At 40.1% G+C, this 16,781-nt stretch overlaps 1 protein-coding gene across 26 annotated transcripts in view; it reads left to right on the top strand.

Moving 5' to 3' along the window:
- ERC1 (ELKS/RAB6-interacting/CAST family member 1) overlaps nucleotides 1-16,781 on the top strand; it is a 168,809-nt gene that overhangs the window by 127,830 nt on the left and 24,198 nt on the right. For all 26 annotated transcript variants that reach the window (XR_014555565.1, XR_014555566.1, XR_014555567.1 and 23 more), the window contains one exon: nucleotides 4,017-4,161. Coding sequence is in view for 23 of the 26 variants with exons in the window: in XM_083700024.1 (XP_083556150.1) it covers nucleotides 4,017-4,161 (145 nt within the window). In the remaining 3 variants the exon portion in view is untranslated. The remainder of the gene's footprint in view (nucleotides 1-4,016; nucleotides 4,162-16,781) is intronic.

The raw sequence follows: 16,781 nt of genomic DNA, 5'->3' as shown, positions 1-16,781 counted from the left end.
GTGAACTTTGACTGCTGTAATGACTTCTGCATTACAACAAAGGCAACATTTTTGTAACATGCTTCTAATCTTTGTTAGTTGAGAAGAGGAGCAGAGACCACGTGCTGCTGCTTTTAACATCCCTGTCAGTTTCTGGTTACAACTAACCTACAAAGGCTATAAAATATGTGAAATATTTGCCTCAAACTGTGCCACCTACAATAAAGGGGTGGTACATTCATGAAATTTGTTTAGGGTTTCATTAAAATTACGTTAAGGTTAACCCCCTTTAAACAAAGTAGGGGAGAAACATTCCACATCCAACATACTGAGGGGATTTAAAGGCCCCCAATATACTCTCGGTGTAAATAACTACTATATGTGCTATGTACTATATGCAGCAATTAAGATGAGATGTAACCCCAAATAGTATTGTAGGGGTTTTATTCATATATGAAGTTGATTTTCAGTTTGGGGGATGGAATCATCAGGGCTCTGAGACCCCATTGGGCATCATTATCAACTGCATAAATAATCTCTGTACTATAAACAGTAATCTCTTAATACAGTTTTATGTTTACATTAAACTGGAATCATTATCCAATGCATTGCATTTGAATCAGCTTATAAGTAAGTTGCTTTGGGTCTATCTTTTTTGCAAGCATAAGGAAGTTGAACTAGCAAGCCTAGACTTAGCTAAAAGGTAAAGGACCCCATTCAGTAAATATTATTGTCCTTCTGTGGCTTTGAACGATATGCAGCGTTGGTCAGCATTGATAGCAATTACTTAGCAAAGAATTGTGAAATATAGCCTTTGTGAACAATATAATGGTTTGTGTAATGATCAAAAACCTGGGTTACTGTCAAAATATGTTCCTGTATTGATTTATAGGTGATGGAGATTAGTCTTAAAAAGTCAGATTCATAGCAGCTTTGTGATCTGTGCAGCCAGAGCATTCCGTATTCTTAAATTAGTATAAAAAACATACCAGTCTCTTTAATGGGGAAAATAACAGATCTAGAACAGGGAGAACATTGAGCATGTTAAGAAGTTTACTCCATCACCTTGGGGCCACTGTAGTTACCTCTGAAACTGAAAGTCAGCAGCTCACTGGTGAGTAGAGGCCAACAACAAGAAGCACTGGTAGGGCTGATATCTATTGTTTCTAAGTGGTTGCAGGGCTGTCCAGGTGTCCTGATTTAAAAGCTGCTCCTTGAGACAGGAAATTGTATCTTGTTCTGAGGTTTACTGTAATAAAGTACATAGTCCTGAGGGATGGCGCTGCTGGGTCCATGAATCACTTTATGGGCAGGCTGCTCTGACCTCGGCCCAGTGATTTATTCATATCATTCCGCAGCAGGAATGGGAGAAATGTGACCAGCAAATGGTCTTGCTCCATGGATGAGCCTTTAACTAGGAGACCAATATATATCCTTGAAGCCAGATCCAAGATGCCTTTGCAGTATGCCTTGGCAATCTGTTAACAGGGGAATTCCTCAGATTTCCTGAATGTGCTTTGTGATCTGTCGAGATCTGAATGGCTTGCTTAAAAAAAGCAAAGGCTACAGACTGCTGTAAACACACTTAACTAGGGAGTTAAGCCTTAGGACTTATTTCTTAGTTAACTTACACAGGGTTGTATTGTTAGGGGAAAATCAGTACATTTCAAGTGCAGGGCTTCCAGTAATTCACTCTCAACTTATATTTCTGCCCAGGAATTATTCTGCACAGAGCTTGTGCTGCTACTGTTTTGTACAAGTTGAATAATATGATGGTAGAGTTCTGATAGTAGAAGAAATCTGCAGTTCATAGAACTTACAGTTGTCAGCGATAGGATAAGGACTTAAATCAGGGGTAGGCAACCTAAGGCCCGTGGGCTGGATGCGGCCCAATTGCCTTCTCAATCCGGCCTGCGGACAGTCAAGGAATCAGCATGTTTTTACATGAGTAGAATATGTGCTTTTATTTAAAATACATCTCTGGGCTATTTGTGGGGCATAGGAATTCATTCATATATTTTTTTCAAAATATAGTCCAGCCCACCACATGGTCTGAGGGACGGTGGACCGGTCCACGGCTGAAAAAGGTTGCTGACCCCTGACTTAAATTATTAAAATAATTTACTCATTGAAAAACCTGTCCAAAACTGCATACCTAGTGTTTATTCATTAGTCATCTGTTGATGACAGCAACTTTGAGTGATTACTTAACACCTGTGAAACTGCTGTCACAGATCAAATATTATAGACAGAGCTTTCATATTCCTTAACTAGCACCAGCTGAAACACATTGCTTTCAGTGACAGCAGATGATACTTTCAACTGCTAATCATCAAGTAGCAAAATATCATCAAATGGCATACTCCATGTGTGGATCTGCCCAGATTAATATAAGAATAGACAGTAACTTTTCAAGTGCAGTATGCATGACATGATAGCTTTCTGTGTGTGGCTGGACTATGTGTACACTCGTTATCTTTTCCTGCCAATTCCAGCATGTTTTCCCTCCCTTTCTTTTGTGCTTGTCAAATTCCTAGTTCTTAGTTGGTATCATACACCCCAAGATTGGCATTCTTTTAATTATACAAACCAATTTACACTTACATTCATACATACAATAAGCCTACGATAATGACTTTCATATTGGGTTACATATTGGTCTGAGAGGACAAGCTAATGCTTTTTTGCCATATACATGTCTTAAGATCTAGAGTGGGTTATAGCTTTAAATCAGGGATGGCCAAACTGTGTGGCTCTCCAAATGTTGTTGGGCTACAACTCCTAGGATTCTTGGCCACATTGGCCTACACCATCATGAGGGCCAAAGGTTAGCTAATCTTGCTATAAATAATTTCAAGTGTAAAACCAGTAAAGGAATATCACATTTGGACCAGCATCCTTTAATTAAATAATGTGAAAGGTAGTACTTAGGAAGAGAACTACAGTACAGTGGTACCTCGGGTTAAGAACTTAATTTGTTCCAGAGGTCCGTTCTGAACCTGAAACTGTTCTTAACCTGAAGCACCACTTTAGCTAATGGGGCCTCCTGCTGCTGCCGCGGTGGCACCACTGCCACACAATTTCTGTTCTCATCCTGAACCAAAGTTCTTAACCCAAGGTACTATTTCTGGGTTAGTAGAGTCTGTAACCTGAAGCGTCTGTAACCCGAGGTACCACTGTACCAGCTGACAGCTTGCATGTTTATATCGTGGAAATAGGAGCGATCTTTTTAAAAAAAAAATGGCAAAAGTTCACCTGAATCATTAGACACTGTGTTGGGGATATAGTGACTAAGGTGCTGGGGTGGCGATTAAGGCATTCATTATCTCTTGTCTTAGCCAACTGAGCAGTGATTCTATAGTCTGAGAATCCTGAAAGAAGAATGAGGATCAAAACATTATAACTATGGGAAAGCAAATATTGATTTTTTTTATATCATACAGAATTTCTATAGAGATGTTGATAATAAAAGCTGAATCATGTGACCACATCATTACCTTTATTGTGGGGAATTTTTCTGCTTAAGGCCTAGCTGCATATTGTACGGGGGGAGGGGGAGTAGCTTGAAGTGTATTGAGTTCACACCTTGAACTAAGGACTGATTGCAAACTTCTACACAGACTATTTGGGTTTATATTATCCATTAAGAATGCAGGTGGAGATGGATAATTTGCAATTTGGAGAGGTCTCCCAGGCCTGGCTCCTGTTTTGACAGCCCCTTCAGCAAAGCATCCTCCAGTGGCCTCTTTTCTGTGTCATGGGGACACAGGCAGACACAGACTGGAGGTAACAGCAAACAGCACCAGCCATACCCCAATAAGTGTCTGGGAGCCACCTTCATTTAAATTTCCCACATAATACCACTCTTGGTCATTGCAGTGATCTAGCAGCTTGGCATTCATATGACAATCATTTTTAAAAGCATGATTTTAAAGGGGGACTTGGGGCAGGTGGCAGTAATAAACTTAAAAACTTGACCAGGTACAATTAGATGTTGAATATATGTGCAATTAAGCCATTCGCCTGTTCTTTTTCAGGCAAGAAGCCCTTCTAGCTGCCATTAGTGAAAAAGATGCCAATATTGCTCTGCTGGAGCTGTCGTCCTCCAAGAAAAAAACCCAAGATGAAGTAGCTGCACTTAAACGAGAGAAAGACCGCTTGGTACAACAGCTGAAGCAACAGGTACGAGAATATTGTTTGATTCAATATGTGAGTCTGCCATGCAATTTGCAGCTTGCCTTAGGCAAATCCCCTTGGCTGCTACCTACTTCCTCACATGTTATGCCTTCCCCAAACTGAAAGCTACTACAGCACTTTAATATTTTTTCCAGCTATGAAGGTTGACTCTCTTACTTTCTCAAAAAGAGAAAACGCCAAAGGTTAAAGGCAACCAGTTTCTGGTGGGGTTAGGAATCTGTCCTATAAATAGTTACGTGCAAGACTGAAGTAAGTCCTACACATTAAAAATCGTTGATCATTTTATTTTCCTATGATATGAAACAAGTGCCTGGAGTCCACACTGGCTGTATGAGGACTAATAAACTGAAAGCTAAATCCAAATAAGACAGAACTGCTCTGTGTGGATGGCCTGTCAATCCAGACAAGTAGCATTGATCTTGTTTTGGGTGGAATCTCAGTCCATGTTACAGCTTGGGCTGGATTAAAATGGGTCTAGATAAGCAGTTTATTCCATGTGTGCCTGGGACTGAATAGGAGCACCGTGTCTGTAAGTGTCAGCTTAGCTTCCATGGAGGAATAAGAAAGTGCTTATTACCTGTAGTAACTCTAGGCACATCAGAAACCCAGCCTTATTTTCTGTAAGAAGTCCCACAAGTTATTTTGAGAGAGTTATAGGCATGCAGGCCTATTATTAAGATGCTATCCTAGATTAGTAGATAACAAAGCTTATTGTCAGAAAAATTCATGTACAACTTATGAGACATAAGCTCCCCTCCTCCTTTTTCTAGCTAACACAAACATGGAAGAACTGTTTGAAGGAAAATTGATACTTCTGAAAAGCTATAGAAGTCACTTAAACTATTCTTGGTGATTTTTAGCTAAGTAATTCATTTGCCAGATAGTTAGCAGCAACTCCCATCTTTGGACAGCCACTTTTGGGCCCCCAGCCACCACCACCATTTACTTCACTTTCACTCCTATTTCAACTAAATTACTCTGTTGCCAAAGGCAGCAAATTGGAGCCAAAAAGCCTTTCCACCAAAGGTTTCTTCTGAAGCACCGGTACTCTGGTAGCAGTGGTTTTTCACTTAACATTTAATATTGAAATAAAATGTTTAATGTTTGCTCAATTAAGTTCTTTTTCCGATAGTTAAAACCAACATTAAAACAGGTCAGAAATCAACTTTACAGTTTTTGTAATATTCAGCTTTACTGGAAGAGTAATAAATACTGTCACTTTGCAGCAAGATGGCCATTCACCAACAAAAGGCTTTGATACACAGACTTTAATGTAAAATACATATTTTCATTTCACCATGCTGATAAAATGCTTCTTGGCATTTGACATTTGACATCCATCCCCAACAATATGAGGAGAGGAAAGAATTCTAGTATTATGAGACTCTATGATCCTGCAGGCTTGATGCAAAAACCCAAGTAAAAACCTTGAGAGTATTTTCCTATCATGAGCTTCTTAGGTTTTTATCCTGAAGAATGTGAGATTTGTAACTCTCACAGAAAATACTTTTTAATAAACAGGTGTCTCCTGAAAACCTGCTTTTATGTGGTCTTTTTGGCTGCCCTTCTAGCAGTTGACTAACCTGTTCAGCATAGCATCGTAGTTCCATTTTTATAGACTGAAGAACAGTTAAAATCCAAATCATATACAGTACGTAGTAGGTAACTTTCTAAACCCCTTAAAGCATTTTGTAACCATCAGTATCATTCTGCTTAATACATTCCACTTGAGATGTGGCTAACAGCAATGGGGACAGGACAAGCTCTGTCTCATTTTCTAACCACCATGAAAGCAACAACTGAAGATATCTGTCTATGGAGGACCAACACAATATATTTTGTTGCACAAGGCAAAGTACAAGATGGCACCTCCTTCAATTCCATGTACAAAACCAATTGGGCTTGCAATTGGCTCTTACATCAACACTGGTGACAGAATAACATCCTCCACCAGACCAGAAGCAGCAGACCAGATTAGAAGGCCCAAGAGACAGGCCACTTGGCAACAGAGTTATTAAATAGTTTGGCAGAAATAAAAACCCGAGTTCAAGTTTTTCATCTGGCAGCGTGGGCTAGAACAGCATCTAGATTGCTCTCTCAAATCCAGCCCTTTGACATCTAATTTATCTTACAACTTAGCGTAGAATAAAGTTCACAAAGAAGTCAACTGGAGTTTTCCAGAAACTCTGTAGCCACACTAACCTTTGGGTTAGAGTACAGAAGCAAAATTACTCTTTGAAAATGCTTCACAACTTCTATCTCAGATGAATGGTAAGTAGCCAGTGTAACATCAACATTTTCAGAATTAGTTCTGTGAAATGTAGAATTCTTGTTATAACTTCTGTTGCCCAATAAGTAGGTAGGTTCCATGTTGGAGATTCAGTTTTGCTGTGTAAAGGGGAGTTCATTCCTCATGAATCTGTTAATCTCTCCCCAGCAACCCCTAAGGAAAAAAGGCAACCATGGATGAGAGCATATCATCTCAGAAACTGGTTAAAATATTAAGAGCCAAGAGTATTCATTAAATAAATAAATAATAAAAATTAATGAGTAAAACGATGTATTTCTCAAACTATGAACAATGTAAAGTGTGGATCATCAACAAACTGTTAATTTTTGCAAAAAACACAACAAAACTAGAAAACTCAGAAGGGAATTAACTCATAACATGACTAGTCTCTGCAAGAGTGTTTCAGTCATCAGAATGCGTACAAAAAGTTTGATTGAACAACTTAGATTCAGCAACCAAATAATGACTACCTATTTTGTAGCATTCTGTGATGATTCCTTCAGTTTCCCTATTTGCATTCCTCACACAGTATCAGATTCCCACCCACTCAACTAGCAAATTGGTTACTGTTAAAGAGAAGGGAAGAGTTTTGGCAAAGACATTCTGGTTCTTTAATTTCTCTATGTGCTTGTGTTTAACTTTGGATGAGGAGAAGTATTTCAGAAAGAGGATATGGTATTAGTGTTGTTTTAATTTAAAGTTCCTAGTCTTTTAGTAGCAGGAATAGGTTTTAATATAGAGACAAATTCATAGCAAAATGCTTAGCATTGACCAGGCCATTCCAGTAAACTGAGCTGCCTGTTCCAGATTGTCTTTCAGGGTGCATGCTGTATTTCCTGTATCATTGAAAGGATGAAGTGCAACTGTCACCATATATTCTGGCCACAGTTTAACTACCCCCTCCCAGTAATTTTTCTTAACTGGTTCCTGGTGCCATACTGGTTGTGGGGGCTCTATTTGGAGTTGGGAGGGTGAGTAGCATAGCTTCTGGAAAGCAGTACTGTTTAACAAAGTCCAGATGTGCTGATGAGTGCAAGCTGGTACACTTGGATTAGAAGTTATAGTTGAGCCCTGCTATATGTGTGGTGAGGCACTCATTGTGGAATTAATGTAAATCTAAATAACTTGGCCTGCTTATGTACAGTTTATCTACCAGATATGTGTCACAACAGAGTTCTCAAATCATTAGATGCTGATTATAGTTTATCACCATGTAAAGTGCTGGTCTGCAGCTTAGCTTTGTCAGTAGAAGCCATGGGGAGATAGATTTTCCTGTGATGTCTTTAGTGCTTTAGATTTCTGAGGTTTCCCAGCAGAAGCTCTTCAAAACAAAAGCTGTCACTTGCCCCTATCTGCCTGCTAGTTGATATTTAAAGAATTCTCATAGCAATGAGGCAAGCCTTTCTTAGGAAGGGATGTGGAACACAAGCACACTGATGAATCAACCCCAATGGATGTGTTTGGGGCAATATATAATAATAATAATTTATTATTTATACTCCGCCCATCTGACTGGGTTTCCCCAGCCACTCTGGGCAGCTTCCAACACAGGGGTTGAACATCCATAGCTTGAGGACATCTGGACCTCCCCAAAGACTATAGTGCTTACTCCAGGTTTCAAATGATGGAACTTCTCATAAGCAATATTAGCACAGGTTCAAAACATAAACCCAAATATGAACAATGGCAATGGAAAATAAGAATATAATTGCACTGCTTTTAGGCAGATGGCAATTGACCTTATAGGGGGAGATGGTCTGGATTCAGAAAACAGTCTCCAACTCAGAAGAGCTTCACCAAAAAGAACTTCAACTCTCTGCTGCCAATAAGGTTTTTCTGTCTCATATTTGACTTGCGAGCATCACCTGTGCTCTCTTAGTCTATGTTTTCACACCATTAACTTTAAGTCTTTTATAAAAAGTTTTTTTTAAAAAAAAGTCAACAAAGTTACAGACAGGACAGCTGGAAGTAACTGTATCAATGACCAGGGCTGACCTATTTTTTCAACAGTTGAATCAATCGTTACATATAGCCACTGTCTAAAGGAGTGGTTATTTTCCTATAGAGCAGTGTGCCGTGGCACCCTGGGGTGCCTTGAATGACAGTTGGGGTGCTGCAGGCAATACTGGCTTTTGCCCTCTTTCCTTCCCTCCCTTCTTTGATGCCATCTCACGTCTCTGCCTCCCAAAGGCTTGCACACCTGTTTGTTGCTGCAACCCTAACTGCAAGCTCCATGGGTGAATGTTGCCTCTGGAGCTGGCCAGGGGTTTCTGGTTGCCAGGAACCAAGGCAACCTCAGAGTAAGCAAGCAAGCAGGTGAGGGAGCCTAGCCAGCCAGTCCTCCAGCCCTTGATGTTGGGAATGGACAGACAAGTCCCAGGCCCCTATGGGACCATGTGAATAGGCATCTCTTTGGGGCAGGGGGGTAGATCACAGACCAGGGACTGCAGCAGTAGCTGCCTGAAGGACTCCCAAGGAGAGGGGGCTGAGGGAACACTTCGCAAGGGAGGGTGTATGAAAAAGGGTGAGAGGCTGCCAGCTCTGCAGGAAAGGGGTGACGTAACTGGGCTCCTGAGCCCCACAGGGGTGCCGCAGAAAGAATGTAGTGGACTCAAAAAGGTTGAAAACCTATGCTCTCTAGAGGTTTCTTTTTTTAACCCATTCATCTCTGTAATTTCAGATTATTTTAGCTGCTGTGCTTTGTTTTTGTTTGACTGGCTTTTAATTCCCGCCCCCCAAATCTGATAAATATATTATAAGTAATGAAAATTATGTACAGCATTTGAGTGACCAATTCTCAATGGTTCTTACAACAATCATGTAAATGAGGTTAGTATTATCCCCTAATTTGCAAGTGTGCTGAGACAGAAAATATACTGGTTTGTCTTAAGGTCAATTAGTTAGTTCATGGTAGAGGTGAGATTTGAATCACAAACTTCCAGATTCACAATTAATTTATTTTGCTATTATGCTTATTGACATATAAACAATAGACAGTCAATTATTAGGCAAAAAAGTGTAACATTAACATTTAGTCCAAGTTTTCAGTCTGTTGCCTTGCATTGTCACCATCACAATGAAATTCTTTTCTTAGATGATGCAGACAGAACTTTAAATGTGAGGGTTGCCTTTCCAAAGTATGTTAATCTCCCCCACATGTTGGAGCTGTGGTTGCTTCTACCCTGAATTCATTCTTGTGGCTAACAAAATGAGATCATAGAATCAGCACAATTCTGAATCTCCAAAAGACTAAGAGAGATTAATTAAGGTAGTACAGAGGATATAGCAGAATTTGCATGAAAACTAGGTACTTTCATTGTTTCTGTAAAAGTTTAGAGTTACCTATTTACTTAATCTTTTTTGTGTTTGTTTGTTTGTTTGTTTGTTTGTTTGTTTGTTTGTTTGTAGTATCTTGAAGGAATGTGTCTGGGGTGTTTTGTAGATTTTTAAAAATAGTTTATTTTATGTACTATCCAGCTCTGGTATTGGTACTGATGTAGAGTGGGCTATAAATCTAAATAAATAATTATATATCAGATTGCTGTCTTCCCTACCCTCTGCCTGCCCAGTCTCATACAGAATCTATCCTCTTTATATTTCGTGCTGAAATCAGAATCGTACATTTCTGCCAACTTCTGAAGTTAAAACTTTTTTTAAAAAAATAAATAAATAAAAATCCTTATATGTATGCATAGTTAAAATGGGAAGGCTGTGCTCTGTGTGGAAGCAATAAGTAGCATGAGGTTTTTTAAAATCCATGTTGCCCATTTCTGCATCCCAAAAGGAAGCAGATTGGGTTTCAACAAGTTGTGCTTGACTGGAGATTGAAGAATCCATTGTCTGGGAGTCCTAGGGAAATCTGGATTCAGATCAGCTCCCTTTTAACCATCTGTTCCATCTTTCTCCTCCATTATTTCCAGATGTTTAAACTACTACAAAATTCTGATATAACTTTTGTTTCCTCTTCCACTCTCTATAATCAAACCTGACGTCCTTCCCATTATAGGTCTTCTGCCTTTTATGATACTGTGGGGATTTTATAAACTTTTGGCTTTCCTGATCCTTCTCAGGACCCCCAGTTACTAGTAAATCAGCCAAGACTTCTGGCCTTTTTCTGTTAGCTCCTTCATTCCTACCTCTTCTTTTGCTTCTGTCTTTGATTTGTGATACTCCTTCAGCTGGCTTGCTGGCCTTAGAATGACACTATCATCAAGGACATAAGACATAAGGCTGAGTACGGTAAATGATTTAGGTTTCTCTTGTTCAGGGGAGGTTGTTCACCACACACATGCACCAGATACAGTGGGCAGTTCTAATCAGAGAATGCTTCAACACTATTTTCCATGTCCTTTGCTTGTATATGCTGTCAGTGTTATATAAAAGCCAGTTCCAAGGGTTCCATCACACCTGAGTGTCACACTAAGAAATTTAATCCAAATTAGGATGGGTCTCAATCATATCTGTGTAACAGAGTAAAATAAGGAAAATCTGGGACACAATTTGCACTGGGAGATAAAAATTGTAGCTTGCCTCCGGTACTAGCACTAAGGGTCCTTCTATATGGGGATTTTCCTCTTGCCCTACCTATGGTAATGATGGGCATTAGGAAGAGGGCAATGTTTCTTAGGTATACTGTAATAGCTTTCCCCTTGCTTCCCTCTCAAACTAAGATATGCATTCAGGAAAGAGGTGAGTAAGGATGAAGGGAATGCCTGAGAACAAGTGACTTTCAAAAGACCACATATCCTCTCCACAAAATGTTACGGACAATTAACTGGTATAGAATAAATAAGAGATTGGCACTAAATGAAAGTCATTTACCAGTACAAATGTCTACAAGACATTTACTAGTCATCTACTGTTCAAATTGTATGGTAACCCTTTTATTATATACAAGTGACAGAGAAGGTGGCCGGGAATTATCTGTGCCTCTTTGTGTGACTATATATACGGTCACCATGTAAATGGACACTCAGCCAATGAACAAGATATGCTAATAGTATAGATGAGGAGTGGAGAACCTGTTGGACCCCAACTCCCATCAAGCCCAGCCAGCACAGCAAGTGGTCCAAGATGATGGGAGTTGTAGTTGAACAACATCTGGAGGGCCACAGGTTCCCCATGCCTGGTGTAATTTAGCTAAGCTATTTTGTTTGTAGCCTTCCCTCAGTAATTGTATGAAAAGAGGAATTTTCTGCCAGTTTGTGTCTTACGTGTATGTGTTGTTCAGCCTTGTGTTAAGCTTCAAGAACTAGCAATTTTAAGAAAATACCTTTAAAATTTAAGGACATGTGCAAGCATATGTACTTCCGAGTTGTAAAGCCACTGTTGAAGGAAGGGTACTTGTCATGAGCAACTGTGTCTCCTCAGATCCAGCTTAGGGAAACCAGTTCCTATGTGTTTGAGGCAGAAGCTGGCTGTACATGGTGTATATTTGTAAAAGTTGTGGTGTAAAAAGCTCACACTTTTTTACATACCAAGCAAATGTGAAACACAATAAAATTGCAAGCAGTGCTTTTTTGAAAAAAGTGGACAGCCCACCTGAAGTATTTGGGAGACTGGTATGAATGATATCATGATTCTGAATCACTGATAAATACATGAGTCAGAAGCACAGTGAAGACAGTGAAAAGCTGTGCTCACTCTGCACACGAGACCATCACTAGTTGTCTTTCTAAGGTAGATCTGTAAGCACCCAATTTAATATGGCTGCCGCTGCCTTGCTTGCTACTTCAGAAATTAGGTTTACTGTGTTACTCCAGAAAATATTGTGAAGGCACTTGGCAATGCTAAGGGAAGAAGTGAGGGAGGACTGTACTACTCCTCCTCCTCCTCCTCCTCCTCCTCTTCTTCTTCTTCTTCTTCTTCTTCTTCTTCTTCTTCTTCTTCGGCCAACTTTGATTATTACTCTGCCAAAAGTAATAACAGGCTCAAATAGTTTTGTTTCTTTAAATAATGTTGCTATCAGCAGTGTTTATATGATGCAGACACAGGCGCATTCATGTGTTCACCCAGAACTGTTCCTAGGCTCTTGCAGACAGCCTGTGTTAAGCTGACACTGAGCAGTCCCCATCACTTTAGAATCCAGGAGTTTACATCTATTGGTAAGCATTTTTTTCCCTTCCTAGGAACAGTTCCTAGAATTGGGATAGCGGGCTGGGAGGGGGATGATAGTATTTTCAGCCTACATATAACCCTTTGAAGGTGCAAGCAGATTTCTGGGTAACACACACAAACAAAAGCTCTGGTGAATCTCTGAGTGTTGATCACCTTAGATTTGTTGTCAATTCAGGCAGTTCAGTAGCTACTGAAAGAATTCCTAGCTGCCTAAAAGAAGGTTGTATAGCTGCAATTATTGTCAAAACAATGAGATGGCAGTGTATGTGTGCCCTCTTACTGGAATCTGAATAATTCACCTGCAAATAGATGAAAGGAGAGCCAGGCACCATCTTTTTTGGTGCAATAGAAGTGGTGATATAAAATTGTAATTGTTTGAAACCACTACATACAACTTTTATGATAAATTTCTTTTCACATTGCCTTTGAGAAACTATTACTTTGTCCAATGTTGCTAATGACATTGCCATTAGAGAAACTAGACTGCCCTTGAAGCTTCAACTATTGGAGGTTTAAACTGCACTTTTCAAGTTTGCAAAACTGGAATGAAACCCTTCATAACTTCCATGAACTGGAATGTTGGTTAATGTGATTCTATTTTACAAATATTAGGGATGCGGGTGGCGCTGTGGGTTAAACCACAGAGCCTAGGACTTGCCAATCAGGTCAGCAGTTTGAATCCCCGCAATGGGGTGAGCTCCCGTTGCTCGGTCCCAGCTCCTGCCAAACTAGCAGTTCAGAAGCACGCCAAAGCGCAAGTAGATAAATAGGGACTGCTCCAGCGGGAACGTAAACGGCGTTTCCGTGCGCTGCTCTGGTTCACCAGAAGTGGCTTAGTCACATGCTGGCCACATGACCTGGAAGCTGTACGCCGGCTCCCTCGGCCAATAAAGCAAGATGAGCGCCATAACCCCAGAGTCGGTCATGACTGGACCTAATGGTCAGGGGCCCCTTTACCTTTATTTTACAAATGGATTGTAAATCTTGACCTAAACCAAACTTGTGGTGCACTGAACCAAATGTACATGTATTTTGCCTGTGAGGTATTTAATAAACCCACCTGTTTTTGTAGTCATAAGAAGCAAAACTTAAGGGCTCATCTAGGCTTCCTATTGTGCCATTTTTCTAGACATCTCCAGGTTTTAAAGTTGCCTGGAAAGCTCAGCGCCAAAGAAAGTCTGGATGAGCCCTAGGTTCTTGGGACAGTCCAGTCCACACATAGCTCATCAGCTGCGTGGATGATAAACTGTGTTTGATGTGGCTTGCTCCAAACTGTGCAGAGGAAGGAACATCCATCACTCTTCCATCAGGCCTAGAGGCAGTTCCAGCTGATAGTCCCTGTTCGGCTAGTTAACATCTTTTGTTGATGAGACAAAACCAGGGTTAGGGAAATTGGTATATAGGCTGGAAACAGCTTTGGTGGATAGGCACAGCAGAATGGATCACAGGGTGATGGGTGCAGCACCTGATTTAGGGTGGTGCAGGTGACCCCCCCCCTGCACCGAGCCAAGGGAGTGCAAAATAGTACTACTAATATATATTTTTTAATATCCTATGTTTCTATGGGTACCTACTGAGAAGATCCATTTAAAAAGCACCTGTACCAAAACTAAGAAATATTTGGAGGGGGGCACCAAACATTTGTTCTTGCTTAGGGCACCATATTACCAAAGTCCACACCTGGATGGGTGAAAACTAAAAGCATTGTACATAAATTGTATTGTACATAATTTGGAAGCACAATGTTCCTAGTATGTATATGAAGCTAATTATATTTCGTAAGCTGCCTTATGGAGGATTTGCCTTGTAAGGCAGCCTGTAAGTACTTCAAATAAATAAATAGAAATAAATAAATAAACTATCCAGTGGAGGTGTAATTGAACTGAGATTTATATATTTTAATCATGAATTCCCCAGCTCCCTTCAGTACCTTAGCACAGATGATATTCCTTAGGTGGCTATTAAGCAATTATTATAAATTTTTGTTCTCTTCTTACATTATTGCTTTACCTCATATTAGATGTAAATTTAGATACACGGCAGTGTAGCTGCAGCAATGGCCCATATTTTTGTATATGCTGCCTATCACTGAAGTATGTTTGACAGCTGAACTGTATCTTATAACTTCTACCTGAGAGTTGAGCTTGTACTTTTCAGTATAGTTGGCAGAATAACTCATGTTTTCGATCCAAATTGCCTATTTTCATTAAAGTAATTTACTTAGTGCTAGAAAATCCAGATGAGGAAATTGAAATTATAGACAACTTTACTGACACATCATTAATTTTAGTTCTGTTTAGATCTTCTTGCCATGTGTCTTTTAGAGACCCTTACTTCAGCAGTTTATTTAAAAAAAGAAGACAAGAAAGCATCCTAGCAATTTTACAAGGTTTAAAATGTGCATACGAAAGAAAAACCAACGAAGACTTATCCTGCTATAAAACATAGGCAGTGGTAGCAGCTGCCCACTACTGCTGCTAGGGTGAAGGACAGGGCAAGGCATCTAACAGCAGGTGGAGCTAGGGTCACAGTAGGCAAAACACAGGTGGCACATAGACAGGCTTGATACATAAGAAGTCGACAAGGGGTGAAGGGGATAGAAATAGTGAGGGTAGAGAATGGGAGGGAGAATAAACAGGTTAAGAAGGGTTAGGGGGAAGCAAGCAGTTTTAAAGGCTGAGTGGAGGCAGAAAGAGAGTAAGGCGTGCTGCCCTGCAAAAAAAATGAAGTCATTTTTTCCACAGTGTAGAAACCAAATCATCTTATCATGGTTCTCTGCCCCTGCTCCTTCTGCTGCTTCCCATCCAGTCTCTAAAGTGGTGTGTTGGCTAAGCTCCTGTCTCTCAGAACAGAACGGCAGGAGCAATGTGAGACAATGAAAGCATCCTGAATGAATTCTGAATATTCCAGGGTCACCAGTCAGAGTAAACTTGAGGAAAGTGTTTTAAAGTGTGTGTGCTGTGGATTATTGCTGGGTGTTAGTCTGGAATAAGACAGTTTGTGCACATTGTGGCAAATAATACTGCCCTGATTGAGTGGGTGTTTCCAATTTCAAGGCAATAATGCAATTTGGAGAATGGGTGAGTTTTGTCACCCTTTCTGAACTTTTTTTTCCAATGAGAAATTGCTTGGAAAAATGCATTGAGTGGTCCCTCTCCTCCTGGAGATCTAGGGGGTTGCTGTCTGAGATGGCACAGTACAGTTTATAAAAATAAGTAACATCTGGTTTCTCAAAACAATCACGAATTTTAGGTATCCTTGTAACTTTTATTTTCCATTGTAACATTATTATTGACCGGTTAGTATAAATTAATAAAACAGCAAATACTCCATTCAAAGTTATATATTGCTTCTTTCCTTTGTTTATAAATATATTTGTGTGTCAGCCTTTGGATTCTAGGTTTGAAGACTGAAATTACTTGATGTTTGTGTCATGCCACAAGTTGGGACTTCCAGTAAAATAGTTCTCATGTTTCCTTATAGTGTTCTGGAGCCCTCTTGAACAGTTTTCTAAACAATGATGGCCAGAATTATTTCCCACATCACCATTCCAGTCACATATTTTGCAAGAGCGTGAAATATCACATTCCTACATTTAATGTAAAGTCGCTTGGGCTTTTCCCCAGCTGCATCTGTTTTAAAAGACTTGCTCATAGCTAACCCCTTTGGAGATGTGTGGTGTGTGATTTTGGACATTATACCACCACATCTAAGAGTTTAAGGCAAAAGGTAGGGCAGGGCAGGTGTTTTTTCCAGCTCTGTAAACAAGGACTGAAGTCTGAGAATGTTTATCACAGTACTGTTTTTATTTCACAATGGTTAAGTGGCTGGTGATGCAACAAGCTGTAATTCAAGATCAAAAGAACACATCACTTCTGATGATTACTATGTTAGACTCCTGGAGACTTCACAATAGACGCAAACAGTGGTACCTTGGTTTTCAAACAACTTAGTTCTCAAACTACTTGGAACCCAAACACTTCAAACCCGGAAATGAGTGTTCCGTTTTTCAAACTTTTTTTTGGAAGCTGAACATGCTCCGATTTGAGTGCACAGTTACGTTTTGAGCAAGCAGCTTGGCCTCAGCAGTGACTGCCGCTGCTTTCTTTGCTTCCCTTTCCTCTGCTGGGAGTTGGGCAGCCTCAGAATGTAAGTGACTCCGGAGTAGGGAGACTAGGAAGTTGGCGACTTTCTCCCA

The sequence above is a fragment of the Podarcis gaigeae genome, assembly GCF_964106915.1.
Source record: "Podarcis gaigeae genome assembly, chromosome: 10".
Classification (NCBI taxonomy): domain Eukaryota; kingdom Metazoa; phylum Chordata; class Lepidosauria; order Squamata; family Lacertidae; genus Podarcis; species Podarcis gaigeae.
The sequence above is the reverse complement of the archived record's forward strand: the minus strand, read 5'-3'. Positions and strand labels throughout refer to the sequence as shown.